Source organism: Halyomorpha halys, unplaced genomic scaffold (assembly GCF_000696795.3).
Source record: "Halyomorpha halys isolate HHAL.00 unplaced genomic scaffold, Hhal_1.1 Scaffold913.1, whole genome shotgun sequence".
Taxonomy (NCBI): Eukaryota; Metazoa; Arthropoda; class Insecta; order Hemiptera; family Pentatomidae; genus Halyomorpha; species Halyomorpha halys.
Window position 1 is genome coordinate 180437 of NW_027115547.1, and position 13058 is coordinate 193494.

At 31.0% G+C, this 13058-nt stretch overlaps 1 protein-coding gene across 2 annotated transcripts in view; it reads right to left on the reverse strand.

The window, feature by feature from the left end:
- Positions 1-13058, reverse strand: part of Atet (ABC transporter expressed in trachea) — a 160802-nt gene that overhangs the window by 80456 nt on the left and 67288 nt on the right. For both annotated transcript variants that reach the window (XM_067052570.1, XM_067052571.1), the window contains exon 2: positions 6969-7050. In XM_067052570.1, coding sequence (XP_066908671.1) covers positions 6969-7039 — 71 coding nt within the window. In that variant the 5' untranslated portion in view covers positions 7040-7050. The remainder of the gene's footprint in view (positions 1-6968; positions 7051-13058) is intronic.

Genomic DNA, 13058 nt, shown 5'->3' on the forward strand with positions numbered 1-13058 from the left:
CAAATTGGCTCAATCATGATCGGGTACAGGTGATGGTTTTATAAAATATTTTTTTTCTTTCTAGGTTAAGTATTTATGTAAAAATAAACACATATATTCCCTTTTTTAACACATTAAAATTTATATTTATAAATTATAGATTTTAGCAATGATGCTTTGTGGTATTTCGTTAAATCAATTAATAGTTAACAATTTAATTATTATTCCGACACAGATCGCATGAGGAATTGTCAGTATTTGTGATGAATATATGCAGTAAATGATCTTCAGCCCAATCTAGAATGATTCATTCGTTCCTCCGATGACAAAGCGAGGCGACGTGTTCCGTGGCATCTCCTCAATTGTCAGTGTCATTAAGGGTTAATTCTATAAACACCAATCCACAGTGCGTTGAACCTTATGTACAAATTCAGCAGTCTTGAATTTATAAGTAAAAAAAAGAAAATTACGGTATACTTAGTATTCTAAATCATCGAATACTAAAATATATATAATATTTAGGTATCAATATTACAGCCCATATAGAGCCCAATGGAAAAAAAAGACAATTATTTCACACTAATTTATGATTACTTTAATAAAAACTAGGTATAATTATTAGTCAAAATTTATGAGTCTGCTAAATATTTTTTGGGGAAATGAAAAATGGCGGCTGTTTCAAAATGTAAAAAAAAAAATTTCATTCAGAGCTCCTATATCTTTAAAACTACCAACAATACTAGAAAACCTAAGAGAACATCATTTAAAGTAGAGTAAATTTGTTTAAGCATGAGCCCTAAGAGAGATGTTTATGTTGAGTAGTTCCCGGGATATAGCTTTTTAAAATGCGTTTTTAAAAAATTATTTTAATATTTAATAAAAAAATGCACTGAAAAAAAAAGTCTATTAGCACCCAAGCTAAAGCTATTTTAATGTGCTATCAAGTAGTTTATGTGCTATCAAGTAGCATTTTTTATGATATTTGCTAAAATATATTGATTTATAGTTGCTCGGAAAAAAATTTTATGTGCAAAATTTATATTCATATGCGAATATCATAAAAGCTACTACCCCTAAATATATAGAGCTCCGAACGAAAAATTAATTTGTTTTACCGTTTTGAAACAGCCGCCATTTTTATTTCCCCTATCTATACTTGGCAAACTCATCAATTTATAATAGTAATTATACATAGTTTTCATTAAAGTAATCAGAAATTTGGGTGAAATAACTGCCTTTGTTTCTCCCCAGCTCTTGTACCAAAACGTATCTGTTGAAGGTACAACAACCACCGATCAAAAAGAGAAAGGATAGTGTACACTCAAATAAAGTTTATTATGAATAGAAAAAAAGGACACAGTTTTGAAATGAATTAAAATTTAACATATTATGGACTTTGTTTATCTATAACAGAGATCATTTGATATTTATAATTTTTATTTTTCAATAATTTTTATCTCGTAAAATACAATATTCAATATTTTAAGTCCTTAATTATCGTTATTTACATATTTGAGCAATTAATACTGCTTACGTCATCAGATGATTTGTTTTGAAATGATTTTTAGATCAAAATGTGGGAGAATTTAAAAAAAAGAAGGCAGTAAGCATATTTTAAATCGTTTTAAGTATATTTACCTTATCAGGTGTGATTAAAAAAATGTTTGACCTCCAAATACAAGGAGCTAAAACTAAATAACACGAATAAAAAACAAAATCATTGTTTTTAGTACAAGTTACAAATGTTTATCTATACATTTATATATGCATTATTGGAAAATAAGGCAGCACATCATATTGCTGCGTTGGTTTGCTAGCTGAACAACGTAAAAATAATATTTTTATTTCGTATTTAACGTATTCCGAATAAAGTACATGCTATATACTAGACGACCGGGGAAAAGACCCTAATTGTTAAAACTAATCCCAGTCTAAGGTACAAAGGAAGACGTCCAATGCAAAAAGAAAAAAAATACTTTTTAAGTTGTACCACTATCAAAATAATGCAGCAATGTAAATAAGACTAGAAATCTTTTAACTTATTTTGGCAACAGTAAATATTTTTCGTCATTTGATTGCTTCAATATATATATAAAAAAATGCATTGCATATCAAATATTATGCATTATAAATCAATGATGGATAAAATTATAACTTCTAGAGCTTAAATGCAATCGGGTTGGAATAAAACCACGGACGAATAATGCGGTTTATGCGGTTTAAAGATTGCGTACAACGTTTTTCTAAAAGAACGTTTTAAAAAAATTATGAAGGCCAATGTTTCATATTATTTTATATTATAAAGATATTTATAATTAAAATTATATTCGGGTTTGTAATGCTATATCTTTAGTGGTAAAAAAAAAAATTATAAATATAAAAATAATAACAAACCAAATTTTATACTGCACATTTTACCTTAAATTCATAGTACTAGCATATGCTTCCCATAATACTTGGATTAAATTCGGTAAAAACCGAAAGGCAGGACCATTCAGTTTGATTAAAAAACAATGAGCAAGACAGGTGGAAAAGTATTCGAGGTTGGGAAAGTGGTCTTTTGCAAATATTCGAATACCCTCAAGCATCTCCATTGGGAACCTGTTAGGTGAACTCCTGTAGAGGAGTTCACCATAACCGAACTTGATGTACTGCTGGTATTGCTCAATGTGAAAGTTACTATAATTAATTATGAATAATGCAATAATATCTACAATATTTATTATTAGTTAATTTAATAACTTAGCCAATGTACATTGCGTAACATTGAAGCTAGGGATGACAGATTGTCCATTGTCACTATCGACTATTTTCTAAATAATCATTGGATTATGAGCAAATTTTTAAGTGGTCCTTTTCACTAACAGTCAGACACTGGTAGCTTATATCGATAATGATATTACATCATATAACAACGAAATAATGACGAAGCAGTCCACCACACTACCAAAAACGCTTTCAAACATTACATTAAACCAAATAATCAGATTATTAATAAGCTAAAAAAAATTCTATTCAAATTGGCTCAATCATGATCGGGTACAGGTGATGACAATGAAATGAATTAATCTTATCGAAAACTCCATGCCATTAAAGTAGAGAGAGAAAAAAAAAACAGTGAAACTTAACTGTAGAGATAGGTGAAAAATTTATTCTCGAGAAACTCGCATTATTAGAACAATAAACGTAAAGGAATATTGGCCCAAAACGTATAGAAACATTCATCCATCATGCCAATGCCCAAACGTATACAAACACTCCCCCATCGGTCCAAACGTCCGAACAAACATCTAACTATTTCTGTAACTGAGGTTAGTGATCATGACCATTCCCGAATAATTTGTATAAATCAATATTAATAAACTCATACAACCATCAAAAAAGGAATAAATTCGAGATTCTCTTCTGTCTGAAAATACTATATTTCATTTAAAAAAATTATATTCACCACCTTCTAAATAATAACTGTGCTTCACCGGTAAAAGATGGTTTTACAAAATAATTTTCATGAACTTTATCCATCTCGAGACGAAGCAAGAAAAGAAGCACCATAAACGGAAATATTGGATAGTTCTGATTTTTTTTCTTGTTCTTATTATTATAAGAATGACCTATTTTCGACAAATGTACAAAATCTTTTTCTTCATATTCTTGCTTTCTTATCGTATGTACTCAATCAACCGTCAATTTTTTTATTCTATCGGGTTTATGATGACAGACGTGCAATTTGCATTTCAAATTTTGGACTATTTTAGTACAGTTACCACAAATTCTACTAATAGAAAAGAAAACCTGTTAATATTTTACATTATTTGACCTCTTCCTGGTATAACATATGTATGATTCCAGTAAGAACACTCAGCCGTGTCATTTTTCATGAAGGCATTCGTACACGTGTATGTTAAAAATAAAGAGAAAATCAGACAGCCTTGATTTCACAATTTATTGCGCGTGTTATTAGTGGCCGATTAGCCCCAGCACGTGTACTTTAAGCCCCCGTATCGAGATTTTTACCATTTGCGCTCTCCTCCCACATTCCTAAATTAAATATTGGATTTGTATTTTATCTTCTCATTTTAGCGAGTTTTAAACCTTTCCACTGTAAAAATAATCATCTCATTCCGAATATTCTGTTGAAATGTAATTATATTGTATTATAGAAATAAAAATTATCTGGATGTTATCAAAGGCTTTTTTTTGCGTTGAACTTTTGTAAGGATAGCCGTGAATGAGGGTAAATCAGATATTTTTTCTACCACACCCCTTGCTATGTGATTTAGAATACAATGGTGGAATAAAAAATAGTTAAATTAAATGTATATCTGAAATATTAAAAATTAGGTTTTTCCTGAGTAGGAATTTTTCAACTTTCAATATCACGATCAATTGGCTCCTCCGCTGGGGGCAATTCAAAGACAGGTATTTTCCACCCTAAGGAAACCATCCAGAGTTACAGTGGCACCGACCAAGCCTCGGGCCGGGAAAGCACAGACGCCCATCCGACTAGTTAGTTACTAAGATCGACTTTAGTCTTTCCCGAGGTAGGCAATGAAGAAGCCCCAAACTACATTAAACCAATGAAATACTTGGAAAGAAATTATTAGGGAGGAAGTAGAGCTATGAAAACAAAAGATGAGAAGAATTCATTCAGGAGTAAGAAGGCCTAGGGGACAGAATTGTTAGATATGCCAGACCAAGAGAAACAAGACATCAGAAGACATGGACTAGCTAAGGCAGGGCGATAAAAAAAAAACAGCCGAAAACCGCTTGACCTCAGAAAGCAGAAGTCCTAAAACACATCAGATGAGTAGTAGTCCTACACTGTAATGTAAATGACAAAATATACATAAATATTAGATTCAGTAAATTTGCCAGTATTCTCAATTCTAGACCAATAGTATTTATGATTGTGACAGCCTTTACTTACTCCCTTTTTTATCAAATATACCTTATACGGGGGGTGACGGTAGCAGCGTGGTAACGCGCCTGTCTGCCAACCCATAGATTACGAGTTCGAACCCTGCCCTACCCGGGATTTTTTCAAACAAAACATTATGCAATACTTACTCACAATCTTCCCCCGGGCATTTGTGAGGCCCGTCAGCCAATGGGTGATAATCAAAAAAATAGGCGTGGGAGTGACGGACCCACCCTATGAAAACCACGTCAGGAAACGCGATTATATCGCGCGAGGCCTAGGACTTCCACAGCCTGTCGTACCAATGGAAAAAAAATACCTTATTATATGTAAACAAGTGTAGTAAATCTGGTGCTATTCCGACTTAATTTCAATGTTTAGAACCCCTGCATGTCACCTGATCATCATAGAAACTAATTTAAAGAATACGACTCCTTAGGAAAAGAAATTTAATGTTTTATTATTTCTAGCATACCATAGCAAGGCGGTCTGTTGTATATAGTTTTTTTTTTTTTCAATAGATCACTAATAGTTCGGGAGAACAGTAGGTCAGTTACCATAAGGGGCCAATAGAAAAATATAATACCAAATATAATACAAATACATGCATAGATAATAAATGCAATTTCCAGAACCTACATCACCCGTGGTAAGCGAGAAACGTATCACCCTTAAGTTACCATGCGGTACAGAATAAGAAAGAGGATGTAAAATACATCTTATATCAGGGAAACTAAAAATTATTTAAAAATAAATAAGTAAATATAAAGAAAAGTTTATTTCTTCAAATAAAGATATTCACTCGCAAAGGATTTGCGAATTTTCCCTCCCGATACATATAAAATATTTAAGGAATTTTATGAGTATAGATCGTCCCCTATTTTAATTAAACCTCTCATTCTCCTAATCAACTTATCTGTTTTTGGTGAAATTTTTGGAACAAAAAGATAATCACAGTACAATCCATTGTATAAAGACAACCTAGGTAAACTAAATTTAATTTTAATTAATTTCTGGATTTTATTATTTTTTTTCAGATTTAACATCTCAGCAGAAACGAATTTTTATCAATGAGCTATATAAAATCATAAAAATACACATAAAGCCACAAAGTCCTCTAGATAAAGCCCTAACTAAGTCTTAAAGTTAAAGCTACAAGCCCTAGTGGAATGGGAGTTATAGTCATCTGACTGACAAACTTGGTCCTATTTGCAATTTCCTCTGTCCTAACTTTACTAACTTATTTCAGGTCCTACGGCTTCGCCTTCATAATAGCAGAATGCATGTCTCGGATTATCTAAAACAGTTCATTCACCAATACAAAAAACATTTTTTTAAAATTAATTTAAGCGATCATGAATTAGAAAGATCAGAAAATCATTAATTTTTGATAACTCAGATAGATAGTATGTTTCTTAACCAGGAGGGATATTACATAACTTAAAAATAAAATAACTGAAAATTATTTTTCATTTTCTTAACTGGATAGTATGGTATATAATATATGCATTAAAAATCCTAAAGGCCATAAAATTTTATACAAAAATTAGAAAAGGAAGGAAAGAGAAAAAAAAGGAGAAGAGGAGGAAGGGGGGAGGAAGATAGCTATAAACACACAGTTATAAAACATAAACTTCAAAAATGTACAAAAATAACTTTTAAACCACATTTTTAAAAAATAATAATAAAACATCGAAATTTTATCATATATGTTTGGTTGTATGTGTTCATCATCATTTAGTCTTTCATTTTTTTGCCATAATGGTCATAGATACTGGTCAACATAAATAATGCAATATTTTTACTAATTTTATAAAATACAGTATTGTAAGCCAGTTTGCAGCGCAGGGTAACAGGAATTTGAATTGAAAGTAAAATATGAAATTAGTTCTTTGGAATAAGGAAATGAAATATGGAAATATTATTGATATTTGTTAAATATTAAGTATTATTAAATATTAAGTATTATTATTAAATATAAGTATTGTAGTTCAATAGAATATTTTCTTTGAAATATGTATGTACTATTCCTTTTCTTCCATCTTGTCTAAAATAACTAATAAAAACTTACTTAGCATGATTGGATGCGTTAATTGTCTTCAACTTTAATCCTCCTGAGTCGAGTTTGCCCTTTTCAGACATAATCCAGTGCTCTAAAACAGAATAATATAAAAGTTAGAACAAATCTTTTGCAGCATTAAGTTATATTTTAAATTAGATCATAAGGATTATTATGAAGGGATACAGTATTCATTCAAAGTATAAGTGCTTATATAGAACCAAAAGGTAATATCACACAACACCAAGAAAAATAAAAATTGAAATACATACAAACACAGTCATTTGTTAATTAGCCCGTAACCAAAGAAAAAGTTCTGCAATTTCTAAGCTGTTTGAGAAAAATAAATCCTTTAACTGTTTAAATCTCCAGAAACATAAGGAAATTTAAATAAAAAATATTTTAAAATTTGAAAGGGATCAAGTGACACCATTGGACTAATTGAATTTAATGAGGTCTTTTTTGTTTGCTGCAGACTGTTTCCCACGTGATTTACTGAAACGAAGTGTTAATTAAGTCATATTTCTTTAGTGATTGAACCTTTTCTTCTCTCTCAACAGATGCCTGATGATCGTTAGTTTATTTGTTATATTTTGCCATCAACTCCTGTGCATAAAATAGATATACATAATACTCACCTAACGCGGGTGAAACCGCAGTCTAGAGGAGGGAAATTAAAAGAAACTGAATGAATTCGCCTTCGCATCGAACCCTAGATACTCAATGTAAGTAAAATTTTTTTTCAAAATTAGCAGTGATTCCACTAGTTAGCCATTTCACTAAAATCTTAATCATTTTTCCCAAAATTAAGTAGGTAATTATTACGTTTCGTTGGCAATGACGTATATTTAAAGAATGCAATAGTTTATAACATAAGTTTTAAGTATAATTTGCAGCTTTGAATAACTAAATCGGAACATGAATTTTAAGTGTTGTTAGCAGTAACAAAACATTTATTTTCTTTTACATTCAATATTTCAATATTTTACATTCATACAAAATATCCTTCGGACAAAACTCATTACAATACATTGACTAACAGACTAAAAGCAGAAATTAGAAAACACAGAACACAATATTTCCAGAACTAAACAGAAAACTTAAATACCACTGACAAATCATTATGGAGAACTACTAAAATACAAATCCTTCAACCATCCACTTCTCACTGAAAATAAGACTTGGACAAGATCAGATGAAGAAAAAACTCAAACTCACGGCGAACACCTCTTCAAAACTTTTAACCCCCATCCTGATATCCTTAATCCAACCCATCTTGAACTTGTTGAAGCAGAGATTACAATTCTACTCCAAATGGCCCTTCCTCCTAATGCCTTTCATCCCTCAGAAATAATGAACATCATCCACCAATTACCTTCTAAAAAAGCTCCTGGCCACAGTTTTATGACAGCACACATTCTGAAAAAGCTCCCTCCTATTCCTTACCTATATGTCTAATTCTACACTCCGATCCACCTATTTCCCTCATCCTCAAAGACCTTAACTTCCCATTCGTTGCAGATTTCGCTCAAAACAGATATGCATCTTTTCAATCCAAACTCCTTACCCATCCTAACCCATTAATTCTTAATCTTTCATCCTTAACAATCCCTGATAATCCTCCGCGGCATCTGAAAAGAAGATAGCCACGGGACCTTTTAATTTAAATGAATGCTTGAAGTACCACCAATGGGTGGTTCCTTCTCAAGATTTTCAAGTGTAAATGAAACATACAACATATTTACTTATTGTATTTATTATTTGTACAGCTGTTAATCACATTAAATAAATAAATAAACAAAATAACTTTTACATTCATCTTTCTCCTTCTCATTTAAGAAAACGATTAAGATTTCTGATGATAAGAAGGAAGTCTAGAGAATAATCTTGGATAGAGAAGAAGCAGTTGATGTATTATAAAATGAAATGTATGATTCAGTCTAAACTAATATAGACACATGTTACCAGCCTCATGGAGAAGAGAAAATGAACTGAACATACTTAAAATTGAAAAGGACCTCCAGTAAAGGAAAACTGACAAATTTGTGACAGAGAATGATGTCCAATATCAACATACTCCTTTCTCGAAATAATTTTGTAAAAAAATAAGTAGAAGACAGCTATGTTCAGGACTTTGTAAGTCATTCCTGATAAAAGTTTTATTACGTATTAATTTAAGTAATTTATACGTAAATTTTGCGTATTGGTGGGAAAGAGGTTGTACTGAGATGCGCTGGAAATTTATGGATTGATTTTATATTCAAGGTTTGAAATTAAAGTGAATATTTTTGTTGATTTGTTTTACTTATTATGATTTAATTATTATTAATTTCATATTTTATTTTATTTTATTTCTAGATCTTTATTTAATTTCAACTTACTTCTTTGTTATTCTTCTTTTTGGTGCGTTCAATTTTGTTTTATTGTATCTGTCTTTCAATTTTTACGTGTCATTAAGTCTTCGGTTCATTTTTAACCTAATTGTTTACGTTTTTTTTTTATATTATTATCATTGTCTATTTTATATTATAAATATTTTATAAAATTATAAAAACTTTTTATAAAACTTTAGGCATTAGGCGTTTGATTTTCCAGCAAACAGCCCTGAAGAAGGCTAGAAACTCTAGCCGAAACGTGGGCACATTAAAAATAGGTTAATTCAACTTATTTGTGTTTATCATTGACCGCACCCCCAACCATCTTCTCCTCGTTCATCATCCACGGTCAACTATCTCTCATAATTATAAATATTTTATTTCTACTATTTGTTCATTTGTTTGTAATTTTCTTTCCAATTATATTTACATATTTTAACCCTACCTTAATTTACTTTTTGTATCTTATACTACTATTTCAAAATATTTGCAACTGGGATCGTCTACTTTCTTTAAATTCTTTCCATTCAGAGCCACTTTTATTTCCCCACGGCAAGATATCTTGAGAAAACGCCTCCGGTTCTGTAACAGGAGATAGAAAATGAATGCTCTCAAGACACCCTCCATTCTGATAAGGTTATCATCAAAGCGGGTCAAGTTGGTTATTTCCGCTTTGTGACTCCTTCATCAAGCCTTCAACTACATGTTCCGGTGGAGTATAGCTACCTCAAGGAAACCTGATTAAGATATAATTGGTTAAAAACATTTATTATTTATACAAACCTACATTTTGTCGTTATTTATTTCACTAATGCAGTGTGCAATATACCATATGAAGAAGTTACTTGTCACATTAGGTATTACCACATCAGATGGAACATTAACGAAATTAGATAAAACAGAAGCTCTCGAGGCCTTCTTTTTAAATATCTTAGGGTAATATAAAGAACTAATTTAAAATCCAGTTTATTATAGATAAAAAACACAAAGGATAATTTTATTGTCGGTGTTCAAACCGGCAGGTTATACTATATGACAGGGGTGGCTAACTTATCTGTATATCAGATCCGCTTTTTATCTTATAAGCGAGTCGCCATCGTCTTGTCAGTGGCGTGGTCAAAGGGGGAAGAAGGGGTGTCAAACGCATACTATGTTTGTACACTGAATTTCAGTGTCAAGTGCATTCCAGTGAGGTATTCGTAGATAAGGAATATACATGTTCAAAACTATTTTTTGTTTTTAAATCACTTATGTTTTTGAATAAATGTACAGACCCAACTTTTGATAGCAGCATTCCGTACATGCGTTACCTTGAAAATTTACTATTCCATGATTGACACTATTTCAAGATTTTTGCTAACTTAAAAGGCAATTTAAATTTTTCATCAACTACAGTGTATAATTTGTTCGTAAATTTGGAAAAAGTTCTCCTGTATGGTTGATAATTTGATTTCAATATTTCACTTTCGTTTTTTTTTGTTTTATTTTTATGGGAGGGCAAGAAAATGTAGCATGAAAGAATGATATGACTAGCCTTTTGCTAATCTATCAATAGCTTGCTGAGTAAATATCATACTCAAATACAGATACACCTACGTAAAAAACAACAATAATTATTTAAAGGGCCATAAAACTCATGTCCAGAGGAATTAAAAGAAGATGGATAAATCATAACTTTTGATCCATATGAAATATGTCTTAAACTACGGCTAGAAAGTTATGTCTCCTACAATCGCTTCAAAGTCCATGCTATACCGAATTCCACCTTGCATTCCAGACATTGCGAGCGATCGACGATCAACCCAAATGGCCTCAACTGGTTGGCCAGCCATTCTATATGAGGAAACAATCTCCCCCTTTTTTTTAACTTCAGACAGCTAACTCGTCAAATTACAATATTGATTTTATAATTCATATTTTAAAATTTGTTGTGTATCCTTTCGATCACGTGCAATAAATCAATTGATTGTATCAATCATCTAAACATCAACCCACATTACAGTACATTCCAGCATATATTTCTCACAATTTATATATTCTTCTTTTATCCTTCTTATTTATCACATTATTTTTTTTTTAAGTTGAAACCTCTATTGGGCACATACTAACCTATGTTTCAAGGATACTGATCTGTTGCTTGAGAATAAAATAAGTAGGACGGACCGTTGTTGAAATATAAATGTATTCAGAAAGGAGAAAGAATCTGATAAGATATGTTCCGAACTACCTCGATTCAAAAGATAATTCTGCCGATTGCATCATAAATAATCTTGCCTTTTTTATAGAAGTAATTTCGTACTATTTTTTTGCTCAGTATGCAGTGCTTGAGATACAAGCTGGATAAAACATGGATTGGGTAAAGTTTGCTTACATCTTTTATCAGTACATGGGCGCTAAAATGTTTTCCTTAAGTATTTTATTTATAACTGGTAGGTATGAGACTTACAACGGAAATTGAAATGAGTTTGTGCTAAGTCTACAACATATAGAACATACCGACAATCATTTTTCTTGTGGCGTAATGAGGAGTAGGGACTGACAATTTAAAGAAAGAGCTTGGATTGTAAGGAGTGAATACGAAGTTTAGCCACCCTAAAGTCCAACTGTTTATGTCAAAATATCCTAGAAATCTCGGCTGCATAAAGTGTATAAATCCATAATTTTTTTCTGACAGTAATTTAAAGTTGTTAATGAATCTAGTATGTAAGAAATACTGACATTTATGTTCACAGGAACTTAAATGTTCTCGACCAACAAAAAAAAAAAAAAAACGGTATACGTAAATTCTTCCCTGGAAGTTCTTTTCATTTAACCTTCGTACAAGCATAAGGTTTCTGTTAAAATATTTTTTAACTATTCGATCGTTAAGAACAAGACGATAGAACTACAGAAAGCAAGGACAGATGGTTTCTGCCAGTCACATATCCTAGAAATAGACCTCCGATACAAAGAAACAGAAAATCTAATTTCAAAATATCCTTAAATGACATCTATTATATTTCCGATCGTTATTCAAGTCGATTCCAAAATCAACTTGATCTAAGGGGGTTATCCGTGACTATCCGCATGAATAAACAATACAATAATCATTCCCTAGGTTTCATGCCAAGATACGGTATCGATCATTCTTTGAGGAAGTCTCCGTTTTACTCACGTTCATTTCATCATTGTAACACTATTGATAAAGGTTACAATTATATGAAAACAATACTGCGGTTTTACCTTATCTTCGACTAACATGAGAACGAATAAATATGATGTCCTATCAGAGACAATTTGATGGAATATTGATGATTCTCCAAGGATCACCAAAATTATACTACCAACATCACCAAAATAAACGGAATTATATTACATTTAAACAGGTAATATTTCTGAACTTATTATGTGGTATATGAATTCGTTGTCCTACCTCACGCGTATTAGATGCAAGAATATAGATTATTAGAAATATAGAAAATTGTATCTTGTCACTGCACAGTAAAAGATATTTTATGAATGAATATTTTAATTTTTAAAAAAACATTATTTAATAATTAGAATTAAATAAGAAACTAAATTAAACAAAGATTATATATATATTTTGCAGAATATAATGATATTCAACAAAATTTGAATACATATTCACATCTGTAGGCCAGTCCCAAAACTGCCACAATTTTTTTCTTTTTTGTACATAAATGTTAAACTTTTCACGGAGACATATGTATATGTTTTATCCAAGATT